The sequence below is a fragment of the Diuraphis noxia genome, unplaced genomic scaffold (assembly GCF_037042655.1).
Source record: "Diuraphis noxia isolate RWA-SAM2 unplaced genomic scaffold, SU_Dnox_SAM2 contig0001, whole genome shotgun sequence".
Classification (NCBI taxonomy): domain Eukaryota; kingdom Metazoa; phylum Arthropoda; class Insecta; order Hemiptera; family Aphididae; genus Diuraphis; species Diuraphis noxia.
The window spans coordinates 68,922,098-68,949,479 of record NW_028301711.1 but is presented as its reverse complement, the minus strand read 5'-3'; the positions used below and the strand labels follow the sequence as shown (position 1 = coordinate 68,949,479).

Sequence of the window (27,382 nt, the reverse complement as noted above, 5' to 3'; positions counted from 1 at the left end):
ACTGCTAGACAATACTATAAAACGGCAACCATAATATAATATGGATAATTCATGAAATATAATGTAAGTGTTTAACGGCATGCCTTACGACCGATGTGGCGCCAAACTATAGTATCATAACAACAATATTATTGTTAAAATATATTTATTGACCTCCACCCGCAACTGCCCAGGATTTATAAATATACCGACAAAAATAATTTTAAGGAAAAAAATCCATCGAAGTTCGAACAAATTACATTACCCATCATGTCCGGATGGCGCAACTGCACAGGTTCCGATTATGTAATATATTATTGTATTATAACTGAGTAATATTGGGGAAAAGGAATTTCCGTAAAATAAAAGATTTATTATAAATTATAATACAATAGGCATTAAGGCTTTGCTTAGGCGGGTGAGTGACGAATTTATGTTATGACCATGTAGTGACCGAATTAAATGCCCTGAAAACTATTAAAAAGTTGTTTTAAATAATAATCGAAAATGTGACTTTTCAATATAATAGTTATTGTTTCAAGAACCGATAAGACAATAATGTGATTCGCCTAAACTGAATAATAATGACCAACCGTAGTGTAGGTACATCACGACACACAAATATTGTTGCAGTTTATTCCGTTACTCACTTTCGCATACGAAATATTAAATCGATATTGCAGTGCAACGGACACCTACGCATTGATGTGATTGTTGCAGTATTTGATGACAATTAATTTTAATTAACTATTGTACAAAATGTATTGTACAATAGCACAAACTATATAATATATAATACGTATACAAAGGTTAGGTTATTGTTTTACGTTTGATTAGTTCCGCGGAAATTTCTTCGCTTATATTTTTGAGTGTGTGTGTCGCTGACATTATATAACGTATCAGTTATTTTTTACTTAATTATACATACACATAACATATACGACACTATAATCGCAAACCGAAGGAGGAGTAAGAGTACTGATTACATCATACACAAAACAGATGCGAATCAATCGAGCTGGTAATAATATTTTGACAAAAACGTAGAACGGTATTATATGGGTAAATGTACGAAATCGATCGCGTTGAAATATAAATATAACTAAAATGACATAATAACAATATTATCATGTCCTGTGTCGAGTTTAAATAATATTTTTTTTCGGTGTGGGAAAGGCAAGGGGGGAGGGGTGCAAGCGGGCAATGTAGTATAGTGTTGAGCCAGTGCGCATGTGCTACAATAGGAGGTTTAGAGACGCTTACCTGTAGCTGTTGCAGTGGAGTGAGCTGTTGCTGGTGCTGGAGCTGCTGGTGCTGTTGCTGTTGGAGCAACAAGTGCGCGAGATCGTGTTGCTGCTGCTGTTGTTGCTGGTGATGGTGCAGCTGATTGAGAAGAGCCAAAGCGGCGGCAGCGGCCGTCGTGGCCGAGTGATGGCCCGCCATGTGGTTCGGGTGCTGAGGCGGCGGCGACGGCTGCAGCGGTTGCGCCGGCATCGCGTTTAGATGATGCGGGTGGTGGTGAGGGTGATGCGGGTGGTGCGGATGGTGTGGGTGCGGGTGGTGCGGGTGGTGCGGGTGCAACCCGATGAACGCGATGGGAGCGGCACCCGGATTGGCCGGGGCCATCGCTGTGGGAGCCATCGCGGCCAGTGCCAACATGTTCTGCGACGGAGCCAGCTGTTGGGGCAAGCCCCAGGGCTGCACGGCCGCAGCGATCCAGTGTGGATGGGCCACCTGGTGGTGCATGATAGGTGGCGGCTGTACGGCAGTCGGTGCGAACAGGCCGTTGACGGGCCAGACGAGTTGCGGGGGTGGTGCGGGGGACGGCGGCGGCAGTCGGTTAACCACGGCGGCGGCTGCGGCTGTGGACGTGCACGACTGCTGGTGCGGCTGTCCGACTGGCTGACGGCTCTTCCCGGCCACTGTTCGCACCGCGACCCGAATCCGGTCCCGTTAATGCGGTGGTCGGGTGGGACCCGTCGGTCGGTCAGTAGTAGGTCGATCGGTCGGTCGGTCGGTCGGTCGGCGCTGAAGGTGCAGTATATCGACCGGTTAGCTGCAGTCTGAAACGACATAATTTATAACAAATTAATTAATTTTGTATAATTCAATACCATCGTCATGGATAATAATATATAATATCTTAATATGTACCTACGTCAAACGTGAAGGTAAAAATTATTAAGATTTCATTCTTAAAATAAGAATAAGAATAATAATAATTATTATTATTGTACTCAAAATTATTACTATCGACTATAATATTTTATAGGGGCGATTCATTTATAGTGCGATAAATGTGTAAGAGAATAACATTAATACAGCCCTGCATGTAGATATTTTATACTTAATTTTAATATCTAGCCCTTGTCTCGAGACATTTTTCAAGTTTGATCGGCAGTAATTTAAATACGGTTCCAACTGTTTCAAGTATGTACAGAGTAATATACTCGCCCAGGCGATCGGTTTACACAATAATAATTTATGAATTAAAGCGATTTAAGTCAAATCTTGGTAAAATGCATATTATGCACTTTTAGCTAGCACATTACTTAATAATATATAATATGATTATTATGTCAAACGATTGAACAACGACAAGATTAATATTTTTAAACGTTTCAAAAAAATAATTGACTAGATACGATATCTGTTCATATTCATTATGTATACATTTTAATTTTCAAACCAGAAGGGATACGAATATAAGATGATATGAAAGATTCCCGAAAACCATAACATTTAAGGTACAGCGGACTACGGAGTAGCTAAGTCAAGAAGTAGTGAAAGCCCAAATATTATTGTCTACATGGGAGCAATCGTGGAGGGTGCGTATATAGGTAGTAACTAAAAATAATGAAAGATGATAATATCAGAACCTATAAAGTTTCCAAGCCATAATATATAGTAAGTTACATGAAAATCTATGACAATAAAAACGTGTATTTTGAATTACTTTGTTTAACAATACACTTGTAATCATGTTTACTGTTGAAATTTTTCTAGGTCAGATTGCAACTATGTTATTTGATAGTACCTACATTGAATAATATTTTTATATCATAAATCATACATATGTTTATAATATACTATCCATATTTTCAGAGGTCGGAGAGGGCCTAAAAAATCTTCTTCGGACTATTTCTACAACGAGAATATTTATATTTTGATTTCTAATGTCATACATACATGATGTAATTCCAAGATAATATGTACCTAAATATCGACATGTACCATACGTCCATACGTAACACACATTCGTGATATATTTACATAGATCAATGGATTCGATTGTAAAACATAATATTATTTCCGACAGTGTATAGTGTTTTCAATTCAATTCAAGGATAAAATATATTAGGTATACTCTTCTTGCGTGGGGATAATACGCTCTCCGTGATTGAAGGCGGTTCAAATCCATTACAATATTATTATATTATTTTATTATGTAACCACTATAAGGGGTAGCTATTGAGAATTCGAATTCTAATAATGGAGAATATGGTCGAATAAAAGATAAAAAATGCATTCGTCTCATCGCCGAAAATCTAAAAAAGAATTTTGACTACGAAACAGTATGTAGGTAGGTATTTATATATATTATAAATACAATATGCTTATATTGCTGATGAATCTTTGAGGTAGTGCGATAGAACATAAAACAAACACTGTACATAACTTTTACTATAATATTTTGTATAACGTACACGGCATACGGTTATATCTTGAATATAGTTTCCGTATCATCGTGTCGGTTGAACGGGCACGATAGGTACATAGGGAATTAATCAGCTTTTCGAATATTAACGTGCAAACCCGCTTACTTATATAGTTATAATATGATTATGTACATGCGGTCAAAACTCAAAAGCATATTATGTGTTGGCATGATGGTTATACACTCGTAGAGGAGTCAGGAGACCATTAAGTGTCGTCCTTCCACTAAAAGTTTTCACTATTCAATGTTTTGAAATATTATGATTTTGTAAAAATATTAATTCATTAGTCGTATACAATTTATAAATATTTTAATGTCTTGGCTTGACAGAAACAAAAACCTAAAATTTCTATAGGTACCTAATGGTTGTTTTTTTCCGTGTCTCATAAACTATTTGACGTAAGAGACTCTTTATTTCAGAAAATATTTACGTTTTTGAAAATATTACTTTCACGTAACTTTAAGTCGTTATAAAACAACATTTTTGGAGAAAATAATATTATGCACACATTTTTTAATGTTTTTTTTTTTAATTTCACCTCGGTGCCTACTGCCTATATGATATTATAAAAATGTTAAAGAATTTATTCCCGCATCTTGCATTCAGATAAAACCACTATCCATGAAATTTAAAAAACGTTCACGGACGTTTTAAATTTTTGTCAGGCGGTGAGTAGACAAATTGAAAAAATTTCTGAAAGTATTTATAGGTGGTATATTGGATGAGTATTGAGATCACTTGCTATAAAATCATTATGAAATATTATGAGCCTTATATAATGATATGATAATACTATAGATAAATACCGTTTAGGGTACTCGTATAATATCGTGATTTTATTCGTCTCCGAACGAATAAGTCGGGACCGGTGTCACAAGGAAATGTTTGTATCAATATATTATACATTAAGCATGCAGTGCTGCAGGACGAGGTCTATAGTCTATAGCCTATATAATCATCAATAAATAAACTATTATTGGTAAGTATAATATTATTATGTATAACGAAAGAATAGTGTTTTAGGTTCTACACTGCAGGTTTTATTTTTTTGTCGTATAAATTAAAAAATATTTTGAATCGAAAAATATGATATTATTTTGTACTTCGACAACTGAGTTTATATTTAAAAATTCAATTGCGTTTAATTTATTTCCCAAGATAAGTATATATTTTGATTAGATGATCAATATACATTTAAAATTCTTTGACCATATTATAATTTTGTTTAAATTTAAAAAGATATAATTGCTATAACTACAGCGTAACATGTATCATAACCATTATATTAAATTATGACTTTTTAACTATTTTACAAAATCAAACGCGTGCACATTTCACATATAGGTACATAAAATTGTTTAAAGAATTCTAAATGTATATCAGAAATATTTTGTCCCACAAATAACTTGGCGAAATCGTATAGCAATAATAATAATAATAATAACAATATTGTAGTCGTATATAATATGTCTGAAGAAGTGGCGTATCTGTGCAATGCTCCGCAGTCAAGTGTAGGGCGTACGGTATAATATTTTTATTATGTACAACACGTATAATAATATTATGTGTATAATATATTGTCGATAACATACAGGCGTCAAACGAGATTTTTCTCGCATATTATTGTACAATTTTCATATAATATTATGCTTGGCAGACGTTTATTTATATGAAATACGTGTGTACCCCTGAATACACTATTATATGTGTGTAATATCGTCGTCGTATAATAATAATAATATGTCGTCTAACGCGATAAACGAAATTCCATGTAAAAACACCGTTCATCCAACATCCGAGCACGATGAGATTTTATTACTCGTATTGTGCGAATGCCGTCGTAGTATTATACATTTTATTATTTTATGAGAGACGCAAATATCGCATTGCTTAACATCGCCACAATGATCGTGCGTAGCTTTCTGACTTGAAATTTGGTAGGATAATAATAATTATAGTATTATATTGGTAAAAAATAATAACAATGATATCATTGATAAAATTATTGTCCTCCAATAACAAATCAGTCCATACATACGTAAAATAAAAAAAAGATACAAATTATAAGTCGAAAAAATGTTTAAATTCAATGTTGTTCCACTAATAACATGTATATAAGTAGTTCATCTCGTAATTAAAATGTAATCAAATAGACAATTTACCATTCACCAACATATATTTATAAGGGTACAACCGATACAGGGGTGGTCGATTCACGGTTGACACCACGAAAAGATTATTGTCGGCATAAATGGCTATAAAAAATGTTAAGTTTCTTATTGGATATATTTTAACTACGAGATGAATTATTTATATAATTGTAATTAATAGCAGAATATTTGTTTAAACACTTTTTTTTTACTTCTGTGTATTCAAAAGATGTTTTATAGAAATATTTGGTAAAAAAAAATTTAACATCGTAGAAAAAGACTGCAAAGCCATAGAACTAACATGTCCCAGGCACAAAAGTGTGGTGGTAATTTTTGGTCAATCCTATATATACCATGACTACCGAAGCTGATAAACCGTCAACTAACCATCAACTCCAGAAGGTTTATTTTGAATTAAATAATAATTAACATGAGTGAAAATCATTGAATACAGTTAAATATGCACGTTTTTACATCTGACTCGCTGAAGCTCTTTTTTTATTAAGAAGAATATATTTACAATCTACTTGTACAATAATAATCAGTAAGTATGATGACAAAATTTTATTTATATGGCATTAAGAATATTAGAAAAGGAAGGCCCTCAGTAGTGCCACCTGACAAGAAATTACATTAAGTTAATTATTTGGTATAGTTTTGATTGTTTATTTTGTGTTTTATGCTTTGGGCATGTCTCGGGGCGCTGAAGCTCTAATTAATAGATATATTTACTTTACATGTAATGGGTATATAGAATTAAACGCCCAAAACGGATAATTCTCATCCACAATAATTTTCGATCAATCTTCATAACATTTTCACCAATAGGTTCAGATAGATCCATAATATCATATATAGGTTTACTTTTTACTGTTCAGCACTGAATGTTGACACTTGAAACTAAATTTTTTTTTTAATTTATATTTTATCACCATTATAGTTTGTATACTCTGATTACTCAAAAGTATTCAATATAAATAAGAACAACCAAAGAATGTTGTAAGACACTTTATTAATAGCGGAGTTTGGTGATGATCGAGTACACGATCACCACCACTGACCTTTTTGTTGTCCTCACATATTCCTTATAAACTAATCTTAAAATCGAATAATGTTTATGCTAATAATTGTTTTCTTAACCTAGTTTTTAAGTGCTAATATTTCTTATTGCTTAATGTTTTAACTTATACTAAGCATAGTATGTGTTTTAAATTTATTTGTTATTATTTCACAATTTTACCTATGTGTTGTTTTTTTTAACCTACTTTTAAGTACCAGCATATTTTTTATTTTCATTTTATCGAAAGTTTAATACAACAAGTTATAGAAAGTAAAATAGGTGTTATACATATATGATTGCCGATTGGACATTAGAATTTTAAATTCGATCAAAACCAACCAGATGACTGTAGTATAAACGACCACGTTGTATACTAAAGATTCCAAAAACTGCGATTTGAACAAACGCATAATTAAAAAAAAAAATAAAAAAAAATATTAACAGTGGTGATCACGATTATTTTCCAGAATATAATATGTATATCAGATGATTAATTTTAAATAAAAACAGAGACTATAAATATAGTGTTATTCACGACTGCAGGAATTCAAATAAAACGTGTAATAAAATATAATACTACACAAATATGCCCATAATTGCTTGTACAGATAAATAACTATAACTAAAAAAAATAGCTAAGAAATGTCCATAATAATAATATTAAAGACTGATTAATTGAATAATCCAATAGCTCAGGTCATCACATATACAATATTATATATATTCATTTATATCATAATACTTTGAATTAACTAGTATTATTATGCACTGTTCTATAAAAATATATGATTATACGATAATATAATCAAATATAAACACTTTTAGATTATAATATAATGACTAGGGATGTGAATTTAATGCATTTGCATGTTTTTTTTTTGCTACATTTTATAATATTGCCAAAATTTGTTTTGACTTATTTGTAGTTCAAATACCAAATTTTATTTTGCATATTTTTGCATATTTCATGGGATAGGGAATATAAATGCATGTTTTAATAATTGTTTTGTTTAAAATCTTTCTTTCATTATATTTATATTTTTTCGGTCAATCGGCATTATATGACGAAGGCAGGTGATACATTAAAAGTGTTGTATACAAAAATGGTTTATGTAACTTGTACTTCTCGTGGACTGCATAGAACTGCTGAACAAATCTTCATTCAATTTCTAAAAGTCGATTTTAGAAGTTCAGAAATTCCATACTGATACACCACAAATACCACTACCTCCCAAACTTATTTTGACACGTTGTGGCACGTGGATTTCTGCCACAATATATTATTATAGCGAAAACTTCAAAACTGCAAGACAAATTGTCGAATGTTTTGATGAAAATGATGCACTTTCTATCAAAAATGCTCAAAAATATTTTAAAGCTAATCAAATGAAAGTAAATTTGGCTTACATACATTTAAATTTCTCATGTATTCCTATAGCTATATAATGCGTGTACAAAAACAAGGTGTTCTCTTATCTGAAGCTATTGAAGTTGTACAAGATATTTTGACAAAGTTTAGTCAATTAAGAGGTATACGACGAAGACCAAGACTAGTCAAGATCAATAACTCATATAATCATACCAAGAAGTAACAATACTAATATTTAAACTAAAATTAATAAAATAATTATACTTAATGAAAAAAATAAAAATAAAAGTTAAATTTTTGTAGTTTTTTTTTGCATGTTTTAAGAATTTTTAGAGCATGCATATTTAATAGTTTTTAAGTGCATTAAATTCATAGCTTTGGTTATTAGGTACCTACTAATACTAACTCACAACCCACAAGTGTTTACATATATTTTGCACATAGTTATGATTTCAAATAATAATAATTGTACTATTTGTAGTATCAAACAAATATCAATATGTTGTGTGTTGATTTACATTTTCTTTAACTCCCGTAGTTTAAATGAATTATGTTTATATTTTATTTATATTATTGACATAACTAACGAATTTTGATGTAACGAACTTTTTTTCTCGGTTCCTTGAAATTTGTTTTATTATGAGTTTAGTTTAGTTTAGTTTAATTATTTAATTTATTTAAGTTTAGTCTGATTTTACGTGATGATTTAACCAGCGACGTGGTTTATTATATATATATATATTTTTTTTTACATAATATCTGTTCAGTGTACATGATTTGTACTGCATGAAACTGTTCGTGAGAAACGGTGTTTTGACTTTAATTTTTTTGATTGAAAAAATAAGATTTCATTGAACAATGCCAGAGTGGATTTATTTAAAACGTCGTCGGTGATCACTAATAAGATAGCACACTGTAAGTCACAGCGTAATGGGTAGTCACTAGTCTCTACAAGAATTCGGCATGTTTATCGTCCAACATTTGTTGAATGTTGTCATAAGTTACAAAATGGCCGTTATTATCGCTGTTATGGTCCAGGGATCAAACCCGAATAATTGTTATCAACATAATTTAATCATTCGTTTTGAATGGAAACAGAGTAATATTGTAAAACGGTTTATTATTTTCAGCCGAATAGAAAACGACTCAGATTGTTCAGCCAACGGTCGAGCAGTTATGACACAAAATATTATTAATTTCCAGAAAAATATAACTCATATGCATTTAAAATGATTGTATTACTATTTTTCATTTATTTATATACGTCGCGAGAGTGTAAGGGTGTACCTGCATGATAACTTGTGGTTAACGATAGAGGAAGAATGGAAAGATTATAACAATACAAATTACACAAAGAATATTAGCTCTGACAGTGGCCGACAGTCCAGTTTAAGTTGTATACAATTTTAAAATAAAATATCACTTGTTTAGCACAACAGTTATCAGAATTTAGATACTAGACGCAATGGTTCTCAATCTTTTTAGTTCACGGCACACTATTATACATCACAAGTTTTCGCAGCACACTCAACACAAATGTAATATAAAAAAGTACAGTTTTCAATATTTATTTATTTTTTATCAGCATAATAATTACAAATATTAGACATTTTTCACGGCACACCGGTTGATAACCACTGTAACTAGAGTATATCCAAGTAAAGAAAACGAATTTAACTTAAACAGGCTTACATACGAGTATCCCGTGAGCGTTTATATTATGATTATCGTATATTATCTTAATTTTTCTCTATCATACTATTAATCTGCCATAATCATAGTAATATACATAATCTATTATTGTATATTCTTTATTACTACAATGTACTGTGCGTCACATATTGGTTTGAAATATAATTTTAGACGACAAAAAATTCAATTTTCAGATCGATTCTTTTAAATCCTGTCGTTACAGCATTAGGAGATCAAGTACCGAATTCCAAACTGATAATTTGATTTAGGTGCGTTCATACTTATTATGGTAGGTCGCATAAATATCTACTAAATATAATTGTAATGAATTATTAGTGAGCTTATATGGTTCCATAAACATAGTTCATGATCAATTTTTATGAACCACTAAATCAATCAGCTATTAATTATGTAATCTATTTGTCATTTTGTAGATTCTACGTCTTAATTTTTCAAACTCATGCTCTGTAAATTTTTTGTTTTCACTCACAACAATATTTTTAATTGGAGATATCACTAGACATGGCGAGTTTAATGGTCGAGCACTGTGGTATTGCCTATTGAAAAGGTATATTTTTGGGAACTTTCTGAACTGATTTTTTTATGGATTTATTTTATTATGTTAGTCATACGTGATTTGTACGATTTGGCAACGTTGCAAAAAAAGTGAAATAAATGGAACCATGCAATCCAAAAAATAAACCGCCGCCGCACGCTGATAAGCTAGGAACGATCTCATACTCTTGATTGTATTCTAAAACATAAACGTTTTGACAGTAATTCTCTTTAAATAGACATATTATTATAATTGTTATGCTTTTGAGCATCGGTTTGGATTATTGTCTTTCGGCTTTGGCGTTGAATCGTATGAGTTTTGAGGACTTGCCGATTTCGGTGTGCCCTTACATCTTTGAATTGAAATTATTATACAAATAAAATTATTGTGGTTGCTACGCGAATGAAAACTTTTCACGGTCCACCGCGCCCGCCAAACATTTCTCCGATTAATTCCCGTACCCGATGCTGTGTACAGTATTACGCACAGTCATAAATATATACATATATATATATATATATATACGATGAGTGCTTTATTATTTACTGTTCTCGGGATAATATTCTACGGATAGCACACCGGACCATGTGTTGGACTCGACCGACTCGTAGACGCCGAGTAAGACCGTGACAGCTATATATTTTATTATTATGTTATAGTCCAGCTGCTGCAGAATGCCGATAACGCATATACGTATATTAGGATAATATACGTATAAATATATAATATTCGTGATGGGCAAATTTACCGACCCAAGTTTTGATGAACGTGTCCTAGATATTATATGTACGGTAGGTATCTACGAGTTATGTCTATACGAATTAACTCTTATATAATATATACCTATATAGATTTAGATTTTTATTTTTTTTGTTTTTCTATCCCGCAACAAATGTAACATTAAATAAAACGATCTAGTAAAAGCTTTGATTACAAATGCATGAATTCATAGCTTTTGCGCATAAAATACTGCATAATGAAAATGAGTACCATGTGACTAAGAAATATCATGCCTGCCGCAATGGCCTTTAACAATAGTTATATCAATTTGGGCTATTTGTATACAACTGTAAGCACTTTTTCTCATTTAAAGGGCGGTGAGCAGCTCTACTATAACCTACCTACCTATTAAATATTATAAATATTGTTTAAAAATAACACTCATTAGGTATATGTACAACAATCAGAGACTAATAATTACATATAGTTAGCGATATTCGCAAGGGCAGGTACCTATTGATATAGATACATTTTTATATTATTATGTATATTGTATAATATGATAGAGAATACAGACAAACTGTTATTAAAAAAAAAAAAAAACATCAACAATATTATATACTAATATATATATATATATATTAAAATGTATTTGTGCTTCTAATTAAACTATAGAAATGATTTATAAACATTTCATTAAAATCAAAAAATCGTATGAAAGTTACGTGAATCTGTTAACCAGTTGGGACAATCTCAGTGAAAATCGACGAGATACTTGATGAATTGAACGTGAGCAAATGTCAGATAATACTAACACTTCTAGGTACGAATTATGCCCCTGACGGAATGTGCATTTTTCGTTGTTATATGGCATAGTATATATTGTATAAAATAGGACATTATCCACGAAACGGATGTTTTCATTAAAAATATTTTGAACAACTATACCAATCGTATTCGTTCCAGAAAAATACACTTGGACAAACAGTCGATCCAAGTAACCTAAACACGCGGCGGGACAATCGTATTACACGGAAATTCTAAATAAACTCGTTAAAAACAGTTTTAAGCTGTAATAATTAAGTCCTGAACGAAAAATCACCCGAACAAAAACTTGGACGGTATAATATTAACGAGTTAGAAATTCAATAAGTATGGTTTTAACTTTTTAATTCAACTAGCAATACTGTGGGCTTTTCGATAGTTTGACTAGCTTAGTTTAATTGATCTTGTATTAATTTCAAATAAACAAATCTATTTTATTTTATTGTATAAAACTCCAAATGATTTCGTTTTCACGTCAAAAATACTTGTTTAGTATTAATTTGTTTGTATTATTATTAATAATAAACAAAATATTTCAATAAAGTACTATAAAAAAATTAGAAATATTATAGAATATCTTTTGAGTTGATAAACAATTTAAGTAGGCTTGTGTTATGAATAAATGTATACAAATCAATAATGAGTTTTAAAAAAATGTGTTTTTAATCAGTTGAATCAAAAATTAAATTAACTTTAACTCCTTCTTATCAATTCATATTAACGGAGTTCAAACCTTAGATGACAAAGTATTTGCAGTAAATTCGATGCTTCTGATTATTTTACATTTACTGCTACCTTACCTATATATGTCCATAAAACCGATAGTAATGATGTGTGTAATATAATCGTCAGGATTTAAGCCTTAAAGTAAAGCTTTTGAACTGTGGAAGGGTGGGTGTGAGGGTGGTGGCGTTTCGTAATTATACAACATTCATTGAAATGTATTTTTTTTATCGTTTCATTATTTTATATACGTACGAACGAATAACGTTTAATACGCGTCTAGTATAATTTTATTATGGTTCATAATATAATAATATTCGAAGAAATCTGATGGGATGGGGGGGGGGGGGGGTGGAATCGGCTGAAGAAGGATGAAGTGTGATGCAAAAATATGAAATTCTGAAATGTATGTGCACAACTGCGTCACAATATTGCGTAGGAAATACTGACTTTGATTCCCGGAAGGTTGGGCGAGAAAACGCGTATTTAGATATTATTATGCATCACGTCGAGCGTCATGAATAAAATGGTAATACCACACTGGTGGTTGTAGCAGGTTAGGTTAAGTTAACCTACCTACCTAAAAATAATGCAGTATGTATGTCCTATTAATATGATTTATATTATATTATATATTGTACAGGGGCGCTGTACAAGAGAGTAGATTATTTTCATTATCATATCGTCATACCTTTCCATTCAAAATATATTTTTTCTCTATTATCACATTAAATTTATATTTTAATAGTGATGTATGTATATGCACGCGCCGCTTGTTCGTATGTAATATGTTCTATGTATATGACTAATAAGTGTTATCATTATAGTTAAATATATAAAGAATATGACATAAATTCAAAAGAGCACTACGATTTAAGTAGGTACTTTCTGGGGTCGAATATAACGCAGGATAATGACGTTAAGGTATTAAAGGTGTGGTTGAGAATACAACTAGCAAATAAGAGATCCTATGGATTAGAAAAGTCTTTTTACATTAGTGGACCCCTTCGAAAAAATTTAAAAATAATGACGTACATGACATTATTACGACCAATTACTTAGACCAATTATACGGTTCTATACCAATTATAGAACCGTATAGAAGTAATTGGTAGTAACGGTTCTAAAACATGGGCATTTAAAAAAAAAAAAAAACGAAGAACTGAGGAGGCTTGATGTTTGAATAAAAAGTTCAAAAAAAAAATATGAAGTCCAGTCTTTGTTTATCAAACCAATAAATGGAAAATATTACATGAACTCCAATGTAATTTTAGAGAAAACTGATATAATAAAAGAAACCATTAAGCAAAGACTAATGTGGACCATTTATGATGTGAAAAAAGATCTTTGATTAGGCAGATAATATATGAGAAGATCCTATAGAAAAATTATCTTTAGATGGATGAGGAACAAGGCTAAGGTGGGAAGATTGTGTAAAGAAATAACGGTAGGATCAAAAATCAGATTGTGGGATTAAGGTAAGCATCAGAGGTTATAGAGACATAATGGTGAGATTTATATTTCGCAGTATGTGGTCGTAAAGGCCGAAACCAAAAGAAAGAAAAGAGAAAAAGAAGGATAATCATCCGTGTAATATTGTGACACCCGTTAGTTATTACAACGGTATTAGCTGGTAATTAAGATCTGGTTACCTAAGTACATACATATAGGTATAAGTACCTATAAATCTATATATCAACGAACAGAATCTTCGAGATAAAATGTAATGTCAGATCCATGTTTTTGTCATAATATTTTACTTAGTTATCACATTTAAATGAACAAATGTATGCACATACTCTAACACTTTAGTTAGACTACTCTGTAAATAATTAAAACTTTTAATCAACATTTTGATTCATAATTTGACAATTATTGTTATTATCATTTTTTTTTTTAGGTTAGAGCTTGAGGTAAACAAATATATTGATATTCTTTCCCATTTCCATTATATCATTGTAGTATTTTATATATAAACAGATTGAACAATACAAAACTTTCTATTGAAATCTCAGAGAGGTTTATCTCTGAAATGCATTACAAAATTAAATTGGGTAACTCTGATGAATAGCAATATAGACAACAAATGCGTTTCACTTACCGAACTACAATGTATAAATTGTAGTGTTTTACATAATAATAATGTAAGCTGCAGTAAATGCAAAATATTAATTACAAACAATAACTGTTTTATACTATCATCAATCGTTGAAAAATAAAGCAATTCATTATTTTAACATTTAATCATTGTTTTTAAGTTCAAAAATAATAGTTTTACTAGACTTTTTCATAATACAATTTTTGAAGAAAAAAACAAACATTGTTTAACATATTATACTCTTTCACATACATGTTTTTAAATTCAGCTTAATCATATTACTTAGCATAAATGCTACACTGTAATAAATATATACTTTAGGTATTGGAACTTGAAACATATTATATGAGTATTGTTTACCTAGAATTAAAATATTATAATATAATTTGAAATAAATCTTTATAGTTGTAATGATAATTTTTTTCACAATCAAATAATATAATTACATGTCATCAAAGTTTAGGACTTGATACGTACCTATTTCACCTTTCTTTTTTTTGACTTTAAGTAAGGTGCAATGGAAATTTATATTATTTCACTACAATTTGAAATAACTATTAAATTTTAACGCGCTTTTTTTAAATTTAGTCCGAAGTGATGCAGCGGTAGCCACAGACAAAATTCGGAATTTTTTTTAATCTAATTATTTTCTAAAAAATTTTACTTTAGTACTTCATTGATAAATATTAAATACTTATATAACGTTGGTTCTGTATAATATATTATTATCTTCAATAAATTCTAATATTTAACACTTAGAAATAATTCTCAACTGGTACTTGTTTATTTTTACTATCCAGTGTACGGTCTTTGCTCGCGGTCCGGACAATACAAAATATTACACTCGTTCTTACCACAAGTCTGCGGGAAAAAATAAATTACAATTCTATAGTGTTAAGTACGGTACAGAGTCTATACCATTACTGATTCCCAGCAGTCTATCGATGCTCTGACTGCATACGAGTTGATTCCCGGGTGATTAAGAGGTACGTACGATAGTTCAGATAGTTGATTCCCAGGTGATCATCTAGAAGTGTGTACGAGTTGATTCCCGGGTCATTATATATTTTTTTCAATGTTTAGAAAAATATTTAGCCTATTAGCATAACCCAAAAAATACCACAAGGAGGTTGGCAGAACGGTTTCTCAAAAATGTTGTGTTTTTTTTAGTTTTTTCATATTTTGAAAGTCATTCAATTTTTATTTATTAATTATTTTTTGTATTATATTATATTTATCATTTATTTAAAAAAATGATTAAAAACATTTAGTAATTAGGTAAAAAATATAAAAAAAATTTGTAATTCGGTAAAAAAAATTATTTAAAAAATTTGTAGCACATTGTTTTTATAAATTGGTATCTGGTAATGAGATTATACAACAATAGGGAATCAACTAATACATAAAATAGGTCTTGGGAATCAACTCACCTTTTGCGGATGCTCTCGAGCAACACCGTCGGTGTGATCAACTTAATAACGTATGACACCATGATTAGTGTCGATTTTCGGTCGAACTGTTCGTCGTGTTTTTTTACGTTGTTTGTTGATGATTCATTAAATATTTTGTATAATGGGATGGAAATATGTTATTCAATAGAGTAGTCGTAAGAAGTTATATAATATGTATCTGAACTAGAATTCGACATTTTTTCCAAACACAGTCGCGTGGCATATTATGTTGTAAAATAATTGTTTTGATTTTGAGAGAGACTATTATTCTTTTTTTTTTATGTATATTTTTTTTAGTTTAGGTATGTGAGAAGGAATGTATTTATTTTTTTGTCACTTTTTCGAATTATCTCGAATACTTAGCTTTTAAGCGCTTATTTTTATGATTCTAGACTGTGCTCGATGTCCCAAACCCCGATTATTACACATAATTAAACAGCCTCATAGCGAATGGCAATTATGTTAGAAGACAATATAAACGTGTAGAAATATTGATATCTCTAAAAACTGTGAAGTTACCTGCGTTTTTTTTTCTGCATTATAATAGTATACATAACGTATACAGTTTAATCAAGCCAGGGAGATAACATTGTCATAATAATATATGCAGAAATGGTCATAAAATAATACCCATCATGTTTAAACGATTGAAGATGAATATTGGTCGTGTGTATTTATTTCACAATTTTATTATATTATGTGTCAACGAAATAATAATAATACGTAATGTTATTTGCCCGAAATTCGGAAATAATGGGCTTCGGCAGGCTTTCCGAAACTATGTACCTACATACGCGAACAGTATTATTTATTCGAATTCGCTCATCGTCAGCTGTATAGCGACACAGAATAAAACGAGATAAACACTAAGCACGCAAACCATATATCACGCATATGCACGAGACGAGTGAATATTGTAATAAAATATTTACGCTACAACGTATTTATAAAAACTTTACATACTATCATAAATAAAATATATTACATAAATTCTATGAATTGGCATACGATAATGGCGAAAAAAAACAATTCATAACTTTGAAAGCATTGATTATTATAGGTCTATTCGTATAAGTAACAACCTTGGGCCCAACACACAAAACAAAAAAGAAAACAATCAAACACACGTCTACATCTCCTACTTCCATTATTATCTTCTTCAATGAATTTGAAAAACAAAATATTAATACACATGATGATTATTACCCCCCTTTGGTCATATGATATTCAAATTTGGGGCCAAGCCAAACCATCCAAAATAAGATCCATACAAGCTTTCCAGTCTATATGTCTCAGACAAATAACTGGAGCCCCATGGTATATGACCAACGACGCATTACATAAGGATCTACAAATCCCAACAGTCAACGAAATAGCAACTCGACAACACAAAAAGTTCCACTCCAAACTGCACTCAAACCTAAACCCTCTAATTTTCCGTATGTCTTCTATAACCATCCCCCAACAACCCTTCTGAGAAGGTTAAAAAGAAAATGGCAAAGAGACGCTCTTGCATAAAAAAAAAACAAAAAAAAAACGGTCTCCATAATATAATATATGAACCCACAAAATTAAATAGGAGGTACTGTTGATGGACGGTTTTCCCTCCACAAGACATCATGTCATTATATTATTATTACCTTTTTTTTTTTTTTTTTTTTTTCCTTATGGTAACGAGGACTGGAGGAGGAACTATGGTGCCAGTACTTCTCCTCCAGCCCCCATCGTTTATTGTTCAAAACAAAAACATACGACAATTAGCAGCGGCGGGCCAATCCCCCACTCGCTGCTATTACATGATACAATTACACAATTGGGCTATATAATAAATTACAACGGTTTAACTACGGTGAATTATGTCGGTTCACGGCCTGTCGCACCCGTTCTTCCTCTTCCTTGGCTGAAAGGATGTTTTCCACCATGCCGTAGAACAGCCTGAACCGCTCTTCGGCTTCTCTTAGGATCGCATCCTTCCCGTGAGCGTCCGCCGGCAGGAGCTCAAACGCCGGTCCACAAATGATGTCCGGAACGTCGTCAGTGCTCGGTCGATGGTCAATCCTGGCACTCAGGGCTTCGCGAAAGCCGTCCCAATGGGGGCAGTCGAACAGAGTGTGTTCAACGGTATCTGACTCGCCCGAACACTGCCAGCAGCGAGGGCTGGCGGCCCTGTTCATGCGATGGAGGTACCATTCAAAGCAGCCATGGCCCGTGAGTGCCTGTGTCATGTGGAACGTCAGAGGCACCCACGGGACAGTCCTTCCAAGCCATCTTGCCAGGTCAGGGATGACGCGGCGCGTCCAGGCCGCCTTCGGGGTAGCCTGCCATCTCGCCTGCCAGGCGACGATCGTGATTCTTCTTGCCTCACGTTTCACGGCCGCCTTAGAAGGCCGTTGTTCGCCGGGCTCCGTTGCGGCGCGCAGTCGGAATCCGATGTACTGTCTCTCCAGTCCAAGCAGATCAACGGGCGGCATACAGGCCAAAACCAGAGCGGCCTCGTCCGACACGGTGCGGTAGGACCGGATTACCCTCAAGGCGGCGGTCCTCTGCGGACGGATCAAGATCGCCCTAGTTCTGGCGACTTCTGTAACGGAAGAGATCCAGACGGGAGCAGCGTACAGCAACTGGCTTTCCACAACAGACGCGAGCAGCCTTCTCTTCCACTGAGCCGATCCGCCTATGTTGGGCATAAGCCTGGATAGCGCAGCAGCCGAACGGGCCGCCTTCGCAGCGACGGTACTAGAGTGTGCAGCAAAGGTCAGACGCTTGTCCAGAATGACACCGAGGTACCTGATCTCATTCCGCAATGTGATAAGGTGGCCGCCGACCGTCAAACGCGGAGGGACAAACGCCCGCCTCCGGGAAAGCACCACCGCCTCGCTCTTCTGATGAGCCAGCTCTAGGCCCCTGCTCCGCATCTAGTCGTCTATGGCCGTCAGTGTGGGATTTATTGCATCTTCGAGCTGCTGTCCGGTCACGGCCGTACCCACAACCGCGAGGTCGTCCGCGAAGCCAACGAGCTGCACCCCGGGCGGCGTTTCCATCTTCAGGAGGGAGTCGTAGGCGACATTCCACAAGGTGGGGCCAAGGACGGAACCCTGCGGCACTCCGCAGGTCACTGGTCTCTCAGCCATTTCTTCGCCAGTCAGTAGTGTTCTGTCAGCCAGCCAGGACCGGAGCATCTCTACCAAGTACTCCGGGGTGTTAATGCCCCTCAGAGCTGCGTCAATGACCAGCCAGCCCAGAGAGTTGAAGGCGTTCCTGACGTCCAGCGTCACCAGAACGCAGAGGCTCTTCCTTCTCGGGGTGGTGGCCGCCTGGGCGGCGATGCTGAGAACCGTGCCGATTGCTGACTCCGTGCTAACTCCCCTCCTGAAGCCGAACTGGTTCGGGGCTCTTCTCCGTCCCCCGGGGCTCTTCTCCGTCCCCCGATATTATTATTACCTATGATATCAAATATAGTTTTTGTGCGAATTGTATACATAATATCTAATCTGGGTTCCTGGACATAGCAACATCGACTAAGTGTTTGAAAATATCATGAAATTTCAAATCGTGAAATATTTCAAATGCATGAAATATTTTAGTTTTTCAATACATTTTTACGACAAATGACGTATATGCCGATTTACTTTTTTGAACGCACTTCTGTGAAATAAAATTATTTCGAGACGCGAGTGAAACAAATCCGACATTATTAAGTTGGGTGTCGTTGGTGGCTGTATTGATAATATTATAAACGGAGTAACATATAAGTCACTCATTATTTCAGAAAACTTCAATTAAGTTTTTTTTAATATTTACATTGATTCGTTACAAATCAACAATATTGGCAAAAAAAATTATGTTTTTAGTGTTTTTACTACTTTGTATCGATATAGGTAATTTTGTAGTCGTTCACTCTTTTAAATTACATCATATTATAGTTTTGTATTTATAATAATAATTTATATTATACTATAATACGGAGTATTTCCATCAATAAAAATAAAAACCTTTAACAAATACCTATAGTTAATACTTTCAAGGTTATAAATTTATAATATTATAAATACCAATGATAAGTTATAATTCATAAACTTTCATCGTAAAAAATGAAATTTGTATGTATTGAAGAACTCCAAAAAAAAATAAAACATTCTACGAAATTGAAATACGTTGTCATTACGAAAAACGATAGCGGTGAAAAAAATATATATATATTATTCAGACAAATGATGGAGGTAAACGTTGTTTTTAACGGCTTAAAATAAATTGTAAAAAAATTAATTACTTTATGTAAAATGTGTTTTATTTGTTAAATATGGACCACCTGGTATCATAGCAGCGGTGTGAAACCTATTTATATATACCGCGACCAACAAAATATCATTTGTTGATGATGTGACCTTCAAACAAAAATTTTTCATGCTATATACCGCCATGGAAAACTGAAAAAAAGTACGACACGCGTCGCATAAGTCACGAAGGATCCACAGCGATCGAATCAAATTTTAATATATTGTCATCATTAAAAAAAAGGCTTAAAGGAATTACACAGAAATAATCAAAATAATTATTATGGCCAATTAATGTTTTCTGTGCAAAATAAATAAACCGCCAAAGTTATAATATCTTCACGGATAAGCATTTTTATTTTTTCTCATTTATATTTTTTTTTTTTTTAGAAGTAGTCGATCACAGTGTACATGACTCTAATTTCAGAGGACCTCTTACATAATAGTGCTATATAGTGCTGTATACATAATAGCGCATCTTACATAATAGTGGCTAGTTAACAATCCGCGTTCGACTTATATTCAATACACAATACTCGGCGGGACGTCCATGAAACTTTTTTCAGACCTTTCACTTCCCCGAAAGTACGTGTGTCATTGTCAATCCCGCAACAGCTGCTTCTATCCCCATAGTTCCGGAAAATACGACAAAATGCTCGTCCTGGTTGGTGTTTTAAGTTCGATGAACGGCGCTCGCACGTGTATGTACCTACCTACGCAATAATAATAATAATAATAATACATCGTCCGAACAAGAAAGAAATCGAACTTTTCGCCGCGAACAAAGAAAGACCTCGGGTGGTCGTGATATCGACTTGGGGGGGGGGGCGAAAAATAATGTATAATAAAATAATATAGAAGATTCTGTCCCGTCATCGTCATATTTGAGCTATACCACGTATACGACCTCGTAATTGCATTATATTATTATATCATTTATGTTCCGCATCACAGTACCTAAATCATTGTCATATTGTGCGATTCGTGGAAAACGAGAAAAAGTAAGTGATTGAAACCTGCACCGATATTTCCGACGAAATTACCAGCCAGCTACTCATCACGCAATCGATGTGTGCGCACTGCAGTACTAAATAAATTCCATTTGAAGTTTATATATTTTTAGCTCTAATTTTGTGTTATCGCCACGGGACCTAATAAATAATATAGTTTTATTCTATACTAATTGCGTATTATTATTAAATGTTATATAATTACAATGTGGGCTGAATAATACAATATTATTACCTATTATATTATACGTATTGTACGTATTGAAAATGCAGTCCACGGGCCATTGAAAATTTTAAGACAAAAATTACAATGCGAAGTAAAATAAAAATAATAATAATAATATATCGTTTATTGCAGTGTCGTGTTAAAAATCGTGTATGTGACTTGTGTCTGTGTAATCTGGTTTCAAATGCGAATAAAAAATAATAACATAAAAGTCGTGTTTCCCACCAAACTGCGCTCGTCGGCTGAGGGTAAGTTGCGGCCCGACCTTTCGTTTCCGGTGTTGGTGACCGGTGAATTCCGGCCCGATAATATTTTAGGTAGGTATAGGTTAGTTGCGGCCCGAATAATTATCATTACATTTGTACCTTACTTATATAATATATATTATACTATATACCTATTACCTATGTACCGTATAAACGAATAACGATAAACGAAATATTCAATACGTATGAGAAGTTATATTTTTGTATATAATATGATAAAGATAATATAGATCGTTTTAGTGTCGGGCCACACGATGCGGTATCACCGCACGCGGTGGAAAAATTTGCGGCAATACCGGATAGGTCATGGTTAGCCACACGATGCGTTTTCGCCGGATGCGGCAGACTAAAATAATTATTTATTTATTTACAAATTATAGTTCCTATTTATGTCACTGGTCAGTATGATAGGTCAGTCAGGTCAGTGTGATATTGGTTTTTGTCAAGTACAGTTGCAGATTTTTACAGCTTAATAATGTGTGATAATTTACTTTTGAATATAATATGTGCTGCGGAAGCCGCCGGTGAACTAGATGAACCAACTATTCCTACCCCTAAAGTAAGGAAATATTGGGTTCATCCAGTTCATTCAAAAATAGAAGGTGAAAATTATTTTTCTATCTTTTATGAAAATATTCGAAAATTTCCCTTGAAGTTTTTTGAATATTTTCGTATGTCAATTACTTCATTTGATGAATTGTTAAAAATATTGAGGCCTCATTTGACAAAGCAGCAAACAAACATGAGGAATCCTATCAGCGCAGAACTAAGATTAACAGTTACAATAAGGTAAGAAAAACTATAGAAAAATTACAATACTAAAATATTGATTAGTGTGTATATAAATGTGTATGTATAATACCTATAATATTTTTAATATTAACATAATATTATGACGAGTGGAAAGTCAAAGTTTTAAGAGTTTGAAATATTGAAATAAACTTATTTAATATTTTCACCTGTATCTGAATACAGTATAATGCACTTAACGTTATTTATGTAAATATTTTTAATATTTAATAAACTTATATAATTAATAAATAATTACCCAGCAATGATGTAAATATATCAAATAAAATTAAAAAATAAAATAATAATTTAAATAATTTTTCATATTGGTGTAAAGTTCTGGACTCTATAGAAAGTTTAATTACTCTGACAATATAAATTAACCAAAAGATTTATCCTTTATTTTGAATTAAAAATGTATACTATTTTTCAACAAGTGCACATCAAAATATAAAGTTATAATGTTAGTAATAATAATAAAATATAGTAAGTATAATAAAATGAAAATCAACTTAAATAGAAATCAAACATAAAAATTAATGTTTTTATCATTTAAAAATACAAATAAAAACTATTAAAAACCTTCAACTTTGTATAGCTTAAATAAAACAAATACCTTTTTGTATCATCACATTTTATATTATACATATAAATCCTTTCTTAGAAGTAAGAATTACTTAGGAACTAGGAGGTAAACTATCTGATTGATGATGTGGATATAGAGCTTGAAGTGGAGGTGGATACAGATCTTGAGTTGAATGTGTAATACTTGGATACCATTGACTATTTTGTAGTAGATTTTGGTTTGGTAAATGCGAAGTAGAGGAATGTTGAGGATAGACCGCATTATTTTGATTTGAATAGGGTTGAGAATAAACCGAACTACTACTCGCCGAAAGCTGTACATTTTTAAAAAACTGAAGACTATTTAAGCGAAATTCTAACTTTTGAGAATCATTTAACTTTTTATAGTCCGGTAGCAAAGATAATAAAAAGTGTTTATCGGGATCATTGTTTTGAGTTAGTTCTATATATGACAGTAATTTATTTTGAAAAGGAGTAGTGGTCGGTTCTTTTTGATTTTTTTTAGATTTTTTTGATTGAAAATTAACTGTCTGTTCCATGCTAACGGCATCCCGTTTATTCACTGCATTACCAACTTCAATTATTTGATCATCACTATCAACAATAATTTGCGCACTAGTATTGCAGCTTTCAACAGTTTCGTCAAGATCATCTTCAAAATTTCCAAACGTACTACGAAAAAATTAAATTAAATTTTACATTATTAACAATGCATCAATTTTTAGAAATAAATTCTATAGCGTATGGTTTAATTATACAAGAGATATACAAATAGATAAGTACCTTCTTCTTTCAGTTACTGGCTTCAAAAATGATAATATCTCAGCGAAATGATATTTTTTTCTATTGGAGGCACTAGCACCTGATTTGATAGACTTTTCTTGTTTAATGTATTTCAAGTAATTATCACGTAAGTGTCTCCACTTTTTGTCTTTTATGTCTTTAACTGAAATTTAAATTAAAAAAAGAGGGTCAAGTGGATGTCGCTCTGCTGTACAGTAGTTTACAAGTTAGTTATTGTTATGGATGGTATTACATTTGAATCCAATGGTATAATATCATTGTATACGAAAAACGATTCTGAGCGAAGACGAGTTTTCAGTCTAAGATATTTTATACAATATTACCTAATTATATTATTTTTTAAAAAATTGTAGGTACCTCCCTATAAATATATTTCAAATTAATCAAATTAAATTGTATTATGTTACGTGGAACTTTGTTTCAAATTTTCAATCCTTAGCTATAAAAGTTAAAAATGTTAACAACTTAAGAATTTGTAAATTTTCAATTAAACAAATTTCCAAGAAAATTTGAACTTTAAATGGTTGTGAAAAAATCATGCCAATGTATTTTTAATATTTTCAAACTGCTATTATATTAACTTATGGGGAACCTTGTATTAAATTTTTAAGTTTTTTGATCCAACGAATAACATTTTATTGACATTTATAGAATAAAAAACTAAAAAAATGGAAAATTTCAAACGTCTATAAATAACTTAAAAAAATTTCAAATGTTTTGAAAATTTTATCAAGTATAGGAATTGATGAAATAAATATTTAGTGTAAACTGTTTCTACAATTATTCGTTTTTATATGACAACAAAATAAGAATATCGGTACAACAGAAATTGAGTGAATATCCGATATTGTAATTCAAATGCTCATAAAAATTTTATTTGATTTTCCGGTATAAATTTTTTTTTTTTTTCGATAAAAGAAGACTTATGAAGAATCTTGTATAGAATTTTCAAACCTTAGATTTAAAAAGAAAATTTTTTATGAATTTATAACTCAAAATAAATTGCAAATTTTCGTGATTTTTACGTATTTTGTCAAAATTCGAACTTTCAATGCAAAAAATTGTGACTATGTATTTTTAATTGACAATGCATATATAAACATTCTGAGAAAATTTCATATTTCTACGGTAATTAGTTTTAGATGCACCAACTAGATTCACTTTCGAACCGGAAAAGCTACTGAAGTTTAAAATCGAAGCATTATTTCGACAAGTTCTCGTGTACACAGACACAAAAAAAAATAAAAATAAAACACACACACACAACATAGTAAAATCAATACTATTAAACGAGTGAAAAAAATTAATTTAGATATAATATTTATGATATTGTACAGATATGGATGTATTTTGTACCAGTAATTTCAAATATGAATTGTAAAATTAATATACAATAGTATATGTATTTTAAATTTTAAGTTTAATTTTCTTTAAAATTTCGGTGGAAAATTCCTTCTTATAAAATAATATGATTTATATTAAATCAAGATAAATTTCAAATATTTTGTAACAATTAAAAAACAACATAATAATTTTTTTTAATAGATATTTGTCAACTGGAACATGTTTTAAAGCTTTGCAATTCGACTTTCATATTGGGAAAAGTACAATTGCAGAAATCGTTAGAGAAACTTGTACTATTATTTGGACAATTTTGCAGCCTTTAGAAATGCCTCAACCCACTACAAATCAATGGCTTGAAATAGCAGATACATTCTATTCAAAGACAAATTTCCCAAACTGTTTGGGAGCCATCGACGGTAAGCACATCAGGTGCAGAAATCCTCGAAATTCAGGATCATATTATTTTAACTATAAAAAATATTTTTCGATAATTTTAATGGCTGTGGTTGATGCTAACTTGAGTTTTGTGGTAATTGATGTCGGAGCTTATGGAAGAGAATCGGATTCAAACGTATTCAAAGAATGTCCATTTGGCAAAAAACTATATTCTGGTCAGCTTAATATACCAGAACCTGCATACTTGCCTAATACCCAAAACGTCGTACAGCCATATGTATTTGTAGCAGACGAGGCATTTGCACTTCATAAAAATTTACTAAGGCCATACCCAGGACGAGGCCTTACTGACAAACGTCGAATTTTTAACTACAGGCTCTCTAGAGCTAGACGAACAGTGGAATGCGCGTTTGGAGTGCTGTCAAACAAATGGAGGGTGTTGCATACCCCTTTGTTAGTAGAACCAAATTTTACAAATGAAGTTATCAAAGCATGCTGTATATTACACAATTTTGTGCGTCAAAGGGATGGTATCAATTTTGACGATATGGCAACGAGTCAATTAGTCGATGATTTGGAGGTACGGGGAACAGCACCACGTACACAAGGATTACAGGTCAGAGACTACTTTTCCGAATATTTTATGGGTCCAGGCGCAGTACCATTTCAGTACTCATGTATTTAAGGTTTATATTTTAAATTTAAAATAAATAATTGACATTATACAGATTTTACTCATTTTATGAAGAAGCAGATTACACGTAATTATTTATAATTTATTATTATTTTATTTAAGTTATATCTAGAAGATTATCTAAAATGTATTAATTTACATATTTATGTTTTTTTTTAGTTTTTGATATTGTATAGGTTATTACAATATTCAATTTGTGAAATATATTTAATTTTATTATATTTTAAAATACAATATACAAATAATTATTTTCAGTACTTTATAATTATATAGCGTAATAAATAACCTACTGATAACTTACCCCGTTCATCTTTTTCTGTAGCTGAAAGCTCATTCCAGTCACTATACATCGTTTCACAGACCGAAGTCCAAGCCAAAGCTTTAACATGTTTATTATGGTAATCGCTATCACCAATATTCCATAGACATGGTTTCGATTCTACTTCAATTATTAGTTTTTCGTAATCAAACATTTTTTATTTAAATATATTAATTACTTTTTTTTACATAAAAATAAAATAAATAAGTCCACCGCATACGACACTGCCGGATCGTGTGGTCGAACTATACTAAAATAATGTATATTTGGAGTTTGTCCGGTATTGGCGATCCGGTATCACCGCAACATGTTGCGGTAGAGACCTGTCGGAAC

At 32.2% G+C, this 27,382-nt stretch overlaps 2 protein-coding genes across 3 annotated transcripts in view; both read right to left on the bottom strand.

Annotated features, from left to right (window-relative positions):
- LOC107169051 (pseudouridylate synthase RPUSD2-like) overlaps positions 1-27,382 on the bottom strand; it is a 530,147-nt gene that overhangs the window by 431,263 nt on the left and 71,502 nt on the right. For both annotated transcript variants that reach the window (XM_089217235.1, XM_089217236.1), the window contains exon 2: positions 1,243-2,042. In XM_089217235.1, the coding sequence (XP_089073361.1) occupies positions 1,243-1,725 (483 nt within the window). In that variant the 5' untranslated portion in view covers positions 1,726-2,042. The remainder of the gene's footprint in view (positions 1-1,242; positions 2,043-27,382) is intronic.
- LOC149061457 (uncharacterized) lies at positions 23,351-25,389 on the bottom strand. The gene is made up of 3 exons (XM_089220848.1): positions 25,383-25,389; positions 24,276-24,438; positions 23,351-24,164 (listed from the first exon to the last, which is right to left on the bottom strand). Exons 1-3 carry the CDS (start codon positions 25,387-25,389, stop codon positions 23,585-23,587), a joined length of 750 nt encoding a protein of 249 aa, XP_089076974.1. The 3' UTR covers positions 23,351-23,584.

Bases quoted from the DNA above. Each gene is read 5' to 3' on its own strand.
- LOC149061457 (XM_089220848.1), bottom strand. The intron at 24,165-24,275 runs GTACTTATCTAT...ATTTTTTCGTAG, and splicing joins CCAGTAACTGAAAGAAGAAG to TACGTTTGGAAATTTTGAAG.